At 33.1% G+C, this 12,339-nt stretch overlaps 1 protein-coding gene across 2 annotated transcripts in view; it reads right to left on the minus strand.

Moving 5' to 3' along the window:
- Positions 1-12,339, minus strand: part of PRELID2 (PRELI domain containing 2) — a 92,492-nt gene that overhangs the window by 40,445 nt on the left and 39,708 nt on the right. For both annotated transcript variants that reach the window (XR_007950767.1, XM_051978643.1), the window contains exon 4: positions 10,195-10,355. Coding sequence is in view for 1 of the 2 variants with exons in the window: in XM_051978643.1 (XP_051834603.1) it covers positions 10,195-10,355 (161 nt within the window). In the remaining variant the exon portion in view is untranslated. The remainder of the gene's footprint in view (positions 1-10,194; positions 10,356-12,339) is intronic.

Consider the following 12,339-nt stretch of genomic DNA (forward strand, 5'->3'; position numbering starts at 1 on the left):
AAGTCTGAGAAAAGTGACTTACCAAAGATCAGAAAGCTAGTAAATATCTGAAATGGGTTTCAAACTTAGGTCTATCTGAGAAAATGTATTTGTTTTGCATAAAGCGAATTTGCACATATATAAATATATTTTTAATATTTAAAATCACTTTTTAAATCTGTATTGTCATCTTAATTCAGATGACATATTCCTTTAAAAATGTTAAATTTGGAGAATGAGCTATATTGACCACAATAAAAATGTCTCTATCTTTGATATAGCTCCAAACACTGATATTTGGAGTATTCACATGTAAAGTGTAGTTAATGGCAGAAAGTTAGTGGCCCAGCTAAAACCAAAAGTCAGGTCAATATAGGGTTCTCTCTATTTACATCATTGTCAACATGTTAAGGATGTTGTCTGAAAGCTTCTCCAATTGGTCAGTGGTATGATATTTAATGCTAATTAACCTGCAAAATATATACTTGTTCTACGTATGTTTACCTGTGCTCAACTTTTGCTTCCTTCTTCTGATCAGTAAGCTATCAGTAAACTGCCACTTGCCTACTGGCAACATACTCAGTATTCCTCATGGACAAAGATCCCAATGACAGCCAAACTAAAATAGGGAAGAAAACACAACAGAAGATATTAAATATATCATAGGTCTCATAATTTCTTTTGGGGCCCCTCACTTTTACGGCCCTGGCTACACAGGTAAATGCTAATTTCAATGACTATGAAAATAGAGTCAGATAAATAATTCTGCTTAGCAGAAAAGCAAAAAGAAAGAAAATATAACCTCATTTCAAAATGTGAAACCTTGTAAACAGCAGCTCTTGTCAGAACATGAAGATAGCCAATCTGAGTATGGTACTTTTCCAGGAGGCTAAAATTCTTTATCAAATAAATTATCACTCATCTAACATAGGGCAGTAAATTTCTTGCAGAAAGAAGACAGATTTTTAATGTTCCCTTCAACTCCCAAATTCCAAGAATTTGAGGATACCAGTTAGATATCTCAGACCTTTTAAAAGTACAAAGAACTTTTAACTTGTTAGACATTTATCACATTCCAGTTTGGGTTTTTTTTCTACACACACCTTACTTTCCCTTCTACAATGTGGGTGCCTTAGGGACTTGGACTGTATCTTAAATGTCTTTGCATATTCGAGACCTAGTACATTGTAGTACACATGAATTAACATCAAAAAAAAATGATAAATATGTGTTATATAAATGAATAAATAAAGAAATAACTAAGGGAGATAAGGGAAGGAAATGTCCTGGAAATAGTAAACACAAAATAAAGGGGGTGGAGGGAATCCATTAAAAATATATGTATGCTCCAAGAGATCCCCAATAAAAAAAAGAGAAAGAAAATTTTTGCATGTGAAATATCTGTCACTAGATCCACGATTACTAGATGTCATTGGTTTTATTTAGAAGGAAAATGATCAGGGTGCAAATTGATATACAAAATAAATCATAAGAATTGCACGTGTTTAACCTATATCAGATTGTTTGCCATCTTGGGGAGAAGGGAGGTGGGAAAGGGAGGAAGAAAAATTTGGAACACAAAGTTTTGCAAAAGTAAATGTTGAACACTATCTTTGCATGTATTTGGGGAAAAAATAAAATAATATTAAGAATAAAAGGCTAAAAAAAATAAAATAAAAAAATATATGTGTGCTCATAAAAAAAAGATAAATTAATATGATGGAGGGCAGTGCTTTGTTTAAAAAAAAAAGAAACAAAGGAGAAGAACAAGAAAAAGAAAAAAGAAAAAAAAAAAGAAGAAAATTTATTATTCTCCTTTAATTGCTTCATGTTTCAATAATAGTTTGACCACTAATTAAGGACAGGGTATGTATAACTGTATAGACTAATGCTTCCTTTGACAATGAATCCAGAGGCTTTAAAAAAAAAAAAAAAGTCATTAGCTATTTCTTTAATTCCTTTATCTCCACAACTAGAATTAAAGGTAAAAAACAAACCCTGAGCAAAGTCTGCCCAGCCAATGACCTCAGACAAGTCAAGCACAAAAGAAAAAAGGATAGAAGCAATCTGGAAATGCAAGTAAGATGGCAAACTAGAGTGCTATCATGTTATCTACTCAAGTTGTTTCTAGAAAAAGAAATTTCAGCATTTCTACCATTAAGGGAAAAGAAAACTCAATGATCCTTAAAATATGCCCATATATTCTGATATCATTAAATTCCCAAGAGAATAGATTTAGCTTATCTCTAAGTATTGGTGTTAGAGGGTATGTGTTTTTAATTGATGCAAACCAATTTAGAATTAAGTTTTTTTTTTCCTAAAGTAACTAAAATATCCATATCCTTTGACCCAAGAATACCATTGCTAGAAATATAACCCAAGGAATTTAAAGATAGAAATAAAGATCCCATGCTAAAACCTTCATAGTATCACCTTCTGTGAAAGTAAAGTAAATGCCCTTTGCTTAGGAATAGTTAAACAAATCATACAAGAATGAAATAGAATATTACTGTATTATAAGAAACAATATAATGAATTCAAAAGCATGAGCAGACATATGACCCTATGAAGAGTAAAATAATCAGCAAAATAGCATACACAACCACAGCAATGTAAATGGAAAGAACAACAATAAAGCTGAATACTATTATCAAAATAACTAAGCTTCACCCCAGAGAAGGATTGGAAAAATGTTGCTCCTTCTCTTTGCAGACATGAAGGATGATGGGTGTGTAATACTGTATACACTGGCAGATATAGTTGACATGTTCCTTGGTTTTGCTTATTTTTTTTTTTTTTTTTTTGGCTTTTAAATTTTTTAAAGAGAGATGGTGCTCTGGTAAGGATGAGGTAGAAATATATCTGAAAATTAAAATGACATTAAAAACTAAAACTATCAATAAAAATAGGATCTGCAAAAGCATATACCTACCAGGTTTATGTATTTTATTAAGATATGAAGTTTTATTGACCTTATTAATTGGAACTACTATGCCAATATTCTAAGAATATTCATGTGACAAAATTTAGCATCACTGACAATTTGTCAAAGACAACCACTCACCACTTTCATTTAATTTGTCTCTAAAGTTGGGCCTGAATTTCTGGTCATGGTTTTAAAAGAATTTAATGTTTCGTATGCATTGATTCAACACAAATTTATAACAGATGCATACTTAATCTAAGTATCCTATATTCCAGGTAAATATTAAGAAGTCTTAGAAATTATTTTTAAGTATTAAAGGATAAGTAGATTTTCTTAAGCTTAAAGATGTGTAACATGTAACTGAGACACTTATTCAAAGATGGAAAAGCCCTAGTTCTTAAGTATTGTGAATTTAATTAGTCTTTACTACACTGAAATTAAATTAAATTAAATTAAAATGAAATTTCCCTCAAGGTGCCATAAATGTTTTTTACTTAACACAAAAATCTCCATGCTGCTATGGTTCATCTTATATAGAAAAGTAGTTAGTTAAATATTTTATAATTGTATTCTTCAATTAAAAGAAATGTTTATTATTGAAATAAAAGCAAGTAGGCATCAAAATATGATTCTTCATCTTCATTGATATTTAAGATTTTAAACTAAATCTATTAACAAGGTACAACATGAACAAAAAGCACCAGAAATAAGCACAGATACGACTTTCAAATGTGTTTGCAAACCTGCAACAGGAACTCATTAATAAACCAGCATTGATTGTAAAATCCCAGAGGTCAAGCATCATCTCTTATTACTAATCAATCAATGAATATTCATAAGTATCCTGGGGATAAACAAAGTTTAAATAAGAATGGCTCCTATCCTCAAGTTGTCTACTTGGAGATAAAATACCAGGACACATATCTATAATACATATACAACATTTGATTAAAATTACCTTGGAAAGTTACAAAACAAAGTACTAACTAAAACCAAGAGGCAAGGTTCTTATGGAAACATAATTAAAAAAAAAAAAAAAAAAGCCCTTATTTCCCGTTTCTTTAATCACAATGAAATTTTAAACAATTGACTTTGAGAATAAAAGTATAAATCAAAATATAATGAATTACCTGCCTATAGCACCAGACCCATCATCTTTTCAGTAACTCTATATTGGTCAAAAAGTAACCAAAGGTAGTCATTTCTATTTTAAGGTCTTTGATACCACAAATCACATCTTATCTTTCTTCATTGTGATCCTCTCTATGTCCTACTCTCTCACTTGTTCTCTCTCTCTTTCTAATACATCCATCTACAAAACAGTAGTCACTCAGTAAATGTAACTAATTGACTGTTGAAAGTACAGATGCTTTGAAGATGATGAGGTTAGTGGCAGGTTCAGGGTTCAGGGAACCAAATGAAGAGATTTAGGATTCCTGGAGGTCAGGGAGTTAAATGAAGAGGTTTGGGGTTGTGTCCCCAAATGAGGTTGGGTCCCCTTGATTCCCGTAGGATGTGGTGCAGGGCAGGGGGTTGTAGGAACCCCTTCTGGTGACACAGAAATCCTTTGTAAAGGAATTTACGAACCCAAAAAGCTAGACTGGTAAAAGAAGTTTATTATTGGTATTGGGAAGTCAGTCTTTGCTATGCATGAATAGAAAGACTGAATTCCTTGGTGGCAAGGTCCTAACAGAGAAGTAAAGTTTCTAGCAGAGAAATCCTTACAGAGAGGTATAAAGCCTTGTTAGGGAAATAGGTGAGAAAGAGATAAAGAGGGGATAATGCTGAAAGAGAATGTCATTTCAGCCGGCAGAGGGTTGCTGCTATACCAAGGGGAAAGAGAGGTTCCTTGGCATAGCATAGCATGGCATGTTAGGTCCTATGCAAGATCTGAGCCCCAAGTTTTAAATTTTTTAAAGAGAGATGGTGCTCTGGTAAGGATGAGGTAGAAATATATCTGAAAATTAAAATGACATTAAAAACTAAAGCTATCAATAAAAATAAGATTTGCAAAAGCATATACCTACCAGGTTTATGTATTTTATTAAGATATGAAGTTTTATTGACCTTATTAATTGGAACTACTATGCCAATATTCTAAGAATATTCATGCGACAAAATTTAGCATCACTGACAATTTGTATTTTTATAATTGAAACCTTGGTTACAAGCCGTGGGTTACTCTTGATGGGGGCTGGGAGCAGTTTGAGCTGGAATCAGAATAGAAAATCTTGGAATTGAATGAGTATCTCTGGGTTAATTTCCAATTCAATGGGGTTGGAATCTCCAGAATGAAATCACTTTCCCTGGGGCAGGTCTTCCACAGAGGCAGGGTTCAAGGAGAATCTCTCCTTCAAGGAGGCAAGTGCTTTAACTCCTGGCTCACTCCCAAAGTCAGAAAGAGAGAAAGAGAAAGAGTTTCAGGGTTCCCCTTGTCAAAGAAACACATAAATTCAGGTGTCAATCATCCTGACTTCAAAAAAGAAAAAGCACATAACTATATAAGAACATTGCTAACCATGGTCTGAAGTAAAAGAAAACCTACTTTTGTTGATAAGAGTAGAAAAAGTACTATTTTTTTTCTACTATTTTTTGAATTTGTAGTCATTGTATACCTCACCCAACTGTTACAGATACTGTGTGATGATGAGTAGGTAACAATCTTTCTGAGCCTCAGTTTCTACATCTCTAAAATGAGGTTAATAACAGGATCCAATGAAATAATATATATAAAGTGATTTGCACATTTTAATGCATAATTTAAGCTTTGATGATTACCTCACTTTCATCTTTTTTAATGGAGTTCAGACAGGAATGGGCCTATGACAAGTAGCTTTTCTTTTATGTTAAATATTCTATGAACTATTGCACAGGTAGAAAAAGAGCTGCTTTTTGTAATTTATAAAAGTTAAAATTTGTCTTCAGCAGACTCATTGAAAGCCTGTTTAGGACAGTTCCAGAAACAGCCAAAATCAAGAGGATGATTCTAACTTCACACTATTCCCACATAATTTTGATTTCTCCTGCTATTTTTTTTATTCCACCCACCTTGACGGTTATGAGTATTTGATAACAACAGCATCTATTAAAAAACATAGTTCTTAAATTTTTAAGATTCAATGTTGTACTCAGGCAATTCTGGACTGCCAGAGATATGTCTTGTTCTGGTATAGTTGGTAAAATATTCAAAGACATTTTGCAATCTCTATTTGTAACATGGAAATTTATTATCTGATATTTTATGAGATAGAGAGGTTAGTATATATACCTAGTCAGTAGTTCTTGACTTGGTAAGCACACTAAGTTCATATAGTCAGCAATGACTGTGTTGCAAAGGTACCACTTTTTCCTTGCATAATCTCCACTAATCGATAAATTCAGACTCCTTAAGCACAACCCATTTATAATTTCTGGTAGTCCTGCTCTGGTCCTTCATTGACATCATAAGCTCCTTCATTTATATTAACAAATTCATATGGCTCAATTTCTTATTTTATGCATTTTTGTACAAATATTTTTGGTTGAATTTTTGTGAATGTCACCAGTGGAAGGCCTTTCAGTTCCACTCTTGCATCTGACCTACTTTCAATTATTATCAACAAACACATTGGCATATACATATTTTCAAGTTTTACTATTGCTTGGTAAAGTGTTATTTGCTTAGTTCAAAAGTATTTCTATAATTTCTGAACAGATTTATCATGTGCTACAAAAATATTTGTCAATCAGCATCTTCTTTTTTTTCATCCTTCTTTTTGTTGAGGAAATGTTAATTTTTCCAAAACTGCCTTAGAGTAAAGGGATCTATGTTTTGTTCATATTTTAAATTGTTTTATTACATTACTTTATAAATCTGTCATGGTCTGCTTTATGCATGTTAAAACTGATATCGCAGAGGTGTTAATTGCTTTGAATATGTGCTCTGATTGCAGGACACCAATAAGTTTCTTGACATTTATGACCTTGGTATCTTTGTTTGACATGTATTACTTAGAGGAACACAAAATAGTTTAAAGTATTACCTTTTTGCATTAGTTCGACTTGGCCTCCAGATTTGAGCTTCTTTCTTTAGTCTTTGTTTTCTGAACACACATTAAGGACTTTATACTTGTCAAGTCCAATTGATATTTTTGTATCATTGAATAAAGATTTCATAAAATGGGGAAGCACTGTTGTTTTATATGTTTGGGGTGGGAAGCCATCTAAACTTGATATTATTGATATATATCAAAAATGTCAGTATTTTTGCTGTGTTTATATAATTCAATTTAATAGATTTATTAAGTACCTACAATGTGGAAGACACTGTGCCAAGAATACACAATTCTATAGATTCTATAGGTTCTAATCTCCTGGAGGACAGAGACTCTGTCATGCATTTCTTTTGCATTCTTCTCAGCAATAAGTACAGTGCCAAGCAAATAATAAGTACCCTATGTTTGTTTTTTGTTTTTTTTTTAAGTAAATAAAGACTCTTTAGAGATTAGGGGATCTGTGAGGGACAGACTTCATCACCTTCTTTCATCTCCCAACTTTAACAGTCTAAGATATACAATTCATTGATCCAAAGATCCTGGCAGATGACAGGGTATGGGAAGATGTTGAATTAATTTAGTGAAGACAGGACTGATTTTGAAATTAGCTACGTATAATAGAATGGAGGGGGAGGTGGTTAGCCTGAAGTAGTGAAAAACTCAGGTGGGAGATGAAATTAGACATGCAAAGGGAAATAGAGCATAGTCTCAGCCAAATACTGCAGGAAAATCCATTTCAAAACCATCTCAGAATTGAAGAGACAGGCAAAGCATAGGGACAGAATGACATTTGGCTTCCTATCACACACCCACACCTGCTAACCAACACACAGCTTGTAGATCTAATTTTAGGCTTAACAGCCTTGACAGTTTTTCTCTTTAAAAAAAAAAAAGTTCATATTTCGTCTTCTGGTCCTTGTAAGTGACTAGTCTTTACTATCACAAATGCTAAGGGGGAAATGAAGGGAAAAAATGAATGTATTTCTTTAGTTGACTTCTCTCCCTGAATTACTTACTTGTTTTAAGATGTCATGTAAAATGTCTTCCTGAAACCATATCAAAAATTAAATATCTATGAGTTCCCTGGAACCCAAATATTGCTTTTATTCTCTACTTTTCTGCTTATGAAATCTCAAATGACTTCCCATTGCCTAAAGGAAAAGAACCAAGTCACTTAGCCAATCATTGAAAGTTCTTTACAATCAGCCCCTGACCTACCTAATATCCCAATCTTACTTTCTACCATCTGCTTGCATAAATTATCTTCCTCAGGCAACCTGGCCCACCTACTTCCTTATAAATATGTTTTTTTTTTCAATCATTCTAATCAATAAATTGGGACTCAATCAATAAATGGATTATTGACTGCCTAACAGATTCTCTTCTGTCCCCTACTTGAATTTCCTCCCTACTCCTTTCTAGCTAGTTCTACTTAGTCTTCAAAGCCAAGATCCATAGCCCAGCAGGATTTATTTCCTCCCTAAACTGAATTTCTATTGCACCTATACTCTGTACTTTAACCATTTGTTACTTAAATTCATATTTATATTTTTGGTTAAATTTTTTTCAAATACCTTTTTTATTTCCCCTATTCAATTTTAAATTCTTTGAGTATAAGGGCCATACCTTATATTTCTATATATGACCTGCAGGTCCTAGAATGAGAAAACTAGAAAACTCTTAAAAAAACAATAACAACAGTCACCAAGAAGCAAGCAAATCCAAGAAATTCTAAATTATGGTGTTTCGTTTATAATATAGGCAGATACTGATCATAAAAATTTGAAGTAAAAAATTCTGTTTTTCTACCTACAGAAAAAAGTTATATGTTACATTCTGGTCCATACTTCCCCTGCAACCTTTCAAAGGCAAACTATTCTCTATTTTAAACAGTTAATACTTTCCCAAATTACCTCTTAGGAGCCCATCCAAAGCAAGAAGTAATCTTTTCACAAAAAGACCATCAAATCCAATCTAAAAGGTTTTAAAGGGAAACATTAGAAATGTGATCAGAAAATCACAGAATATCAGAATTGAAAGGAACTCAAAAATTACATAATCCAATCTCTTCAAAATGAAGAAATGAAGAGATTAAGAATGACTTGTCCATAGTCACACAATAAGTTAATGGCCACATCAAAACTCAGGTGGCCTAATCACCAGCCTTATATTTTCAATAAGCTATGCTAAAACTAATTGCCACTTTAGTAGGGAAGAAAAAGAAATCCTAGAGTTAAGGTCAAGAGGAAAAATAAAGTATCAGTAAAATAGTAACTTTAAAAGGCTTTGGAAAATTTCAAAACAAAAATATGACGGAATAAGATTTCCAAAAAGTTATTTCCGAGATTTCCAGGCCAAGTGTCAAGATTCATTTCACTAAGGAAAGCTCATTCAACAGAAAAAGGGCCTAAGAAATATCAGGTTGAAATGAAATTAGGTTCCTGTCTAAAATAGATCTTTTCTATATAAAATTAGAAAATCTAAATTGCTACACTTTTCATACTACTATATAGTAAGAAAAACTTTATTTCATACATGCAGATGGTACTCTTATCTTCAGTCAGCTGTTTCACCAAATGGGAAACATTTGGCCCACCTGAGAGTACAGATTGCTCAGAACAAACTTGTCCTCACTACTAAAGAAATCATTTAACATGCATCTTATTTTGGTAATGTATGAACAATAGCATCTTCTTATAAGGATGATCACAAAGCACTGAGTTTCTTCTTATCAATTTCTATTCATATGTATTTTAACAGAGTGCATCATCAGACACTATGGCATAAGTGAGAGGCATCATGGCAGAGTGGATAAAAAGCCAGTCTCAGAGTCCAGAATACTTGCTTTCAAGTCCTATTTCTGACCTACACTGGCTATATAACTATGGCTAGGTCCCTTAGCCTCTCAGTAACCCCAGGCAACTCCATAAAATGACAAATTGCAGAGCACTTGCCAATCTGCATGAATTGAGGAACTTTTCTTTCCTAAGAATGCTTTGTACCAATGAAATCACATAAGTAATTCAAATGGACAGATAAAAAATTTAGCAGGCTAATAGAACTTTTTTAAAAGCCATCTTTAAGGGAATACAAAGAGGTAATTTCAAAAGGAACTAAACTACAACATTTTTAGGGGCAAAAGGTATGAATAAGAACAATATTATAAGCATAAAATTAAAAAAAGAAGGATAGCAAGAAAAAAAGAGAAGAGAGGAAAAGTGGAATGTGGGTAGTAAAGAATGGGGAGAATCTTACCAATTTGGATTTTCCAAGCTTTCCCTGAAGACAGATTCTTCATTCATGGATGCATACTGGGTCCATGTTAGGCAATGACTTCTAATAGACATATTTCTTTCCTGAGGATTGAGCCATGATTCCTCTTCTAACTGGATATTTGGCACTTTTAAAATGCTCACCTGTCCAACAAAGGAATGGTAACTTCTTATCTTTGCAAGGAAGCTACATGAAAAGGAACTAAGGAGGTGCTTTTAGTCTTGGATAATTAAGAGGCCAAATGACTGTTAAGGAGAGATGACACATCTCACCAACTGCTGTAAGCTCTTGCTAATCAAATATACTTTGACCTTAATAAATGCTAGTGAGGACATGCAGATGGCCCAAGATTTATGCAAGCTGTGTAGTCCCCTGGCCAGATTTCCCTAACCGCTAAACACTAAGTAAATTATCAGCCTATTTCATGTTTCAGCTCTAGCTCGGTTATGGCCCTCTTAAATTGATGGATTCTAATAGGACCTACTTACAGACCTTCACATGCAAGATAATATCAGGTAAAATATTTTCTTCATTTTAGTCTCTGCTCAATACCTGGAAATTTATGCTTTCCTAAGTGGAGATGTGCAAAAAAATAAAAGAAGCAGAAGTCAGAAGTACCTTAAATAATTTAAGGTTTGAGATGCATGACAAAGTTGAATGCATTTTTAAATAATAGATTCAATATGTATATTTGGAGCAATGGTAGTAAGCATTGTATATAGAAATAATCCCTATCACACTCTCTGTATGCAATGCAAAACATTTTACCATTTCAAAATGAAAGAAAGCTCATTGCTATGGTGAGGTATAGGCTCTCCCTTCACTAAAAGTCATCTTCAATCTTTAACACAATTTTGAATTTTCCATAAGGGAAATGGCAGAAGCCACTGTTTTTTTCTTCTCACTTGCATAAGACAGCAATTCAATTTCAACTCTAATAATTTAGGGAACAGAGTTGGGGTTTGAATTATATACAATCGATTAAAATTTTAAATGTCTATAAAAATGCTCTAAATCCCATGTCTTTAACTATCCCCCAAAACTATGCCTTTTATGAGACAAGCAATGGAAGAGAGGGAAAGGAAACTTTTCACTTACCTTCTTCCAAAATAAGTATCAGCAGTGTGGCTTTAATGGATTTCAAAGAGAAAAAATAATTTTGCTATCATAAATATTTTGTCTATAGCATAAAAATGGCTCTATAGAAACATGAGTACCAAAACAAAAATTTAAAGGAAATCTCCAAAGTAGGTACCATCTTACATGCTCCTTTTATCATCTTTGACCATAAGTTTAAAAGGGAAGATTATCATCCTTCCTAAAAGGTCAGACTAAATCTGTACAACTTTTTACACATCAAATCATTTTTTATAAAAAGAATCACTTTTACCCTTTGGGGAAAAATGTAAAATCCAACTCACTCATGCAATATGTTTCCTATTTCTTTTAAGACTTATTTAGATCTTTTCTATATCTCCATTAAAGACAAAAAATAAAAGAATTAGCTTGAAACTGAACTAAGATTAAATTTAATTTTTTAATTACTATGAGAAATTATTTTTGTTGTTCAGTTGTTTTTCAATTTGTCTAACTCATAGTGACCTCTTTTAGAGTTTTCTCAGCAAATATATTTTCATGGTTTGCCATTTCCTTCTCCAGCTTAATTTACAGATGAGGAAAATGAGGCAAACAGAATTATGTGATTTGCCCAGAATCACACAGCTAATAAATATCTGAGACCAGATTTGAACTCGGGAAGATGAGTCTTCCTGACTTCAGACCCAATACTTCATCCACTGTGCCCCTTAGCTGCCCATGAGGAATTATAAGATACTAGAACCCTGGAAGTTCTAGGGTTCTTCTGCATGAGGAAATTTAGGTCCTGCACAAACTCTCATTTTTCTGAATGCTTTTGCTAAGGCAACTTTGCTGAAAGGCAAAGGGGATGGGCCATATGAATTTTTGCACTGATGCTTTCACCACTCTATTTATAAGACTGAACTGGTCTAAGGTTGAAGAACAGAGTTCTACTTTCAGTTTAAGGTGGGGTGGCAATTGGGGTTGAGTAACTTGCCCACAGTCACACAGTTATTAAGTGTCTGAGGTTAGATTTGAATTCAGATCCTT

The sequence above is a fragment of the Antechinus flavipes genome, chromosome 2 (genome assembly GCF_016432865.1).
Source record: "Antechinus flavipes isolate AdamAnt ecotype Samford, QLD, Australia chromosome 2, AdamAnt_v2, whole genome shotgun sequence".
Taxonomy (NCBI): domain Eukaryota; kingdom Metazoa; phylum Chordata; class Mammalia; order Dasyuromorphia; family Dasyuridae; genus Antechinus; species Antechinus flavipes.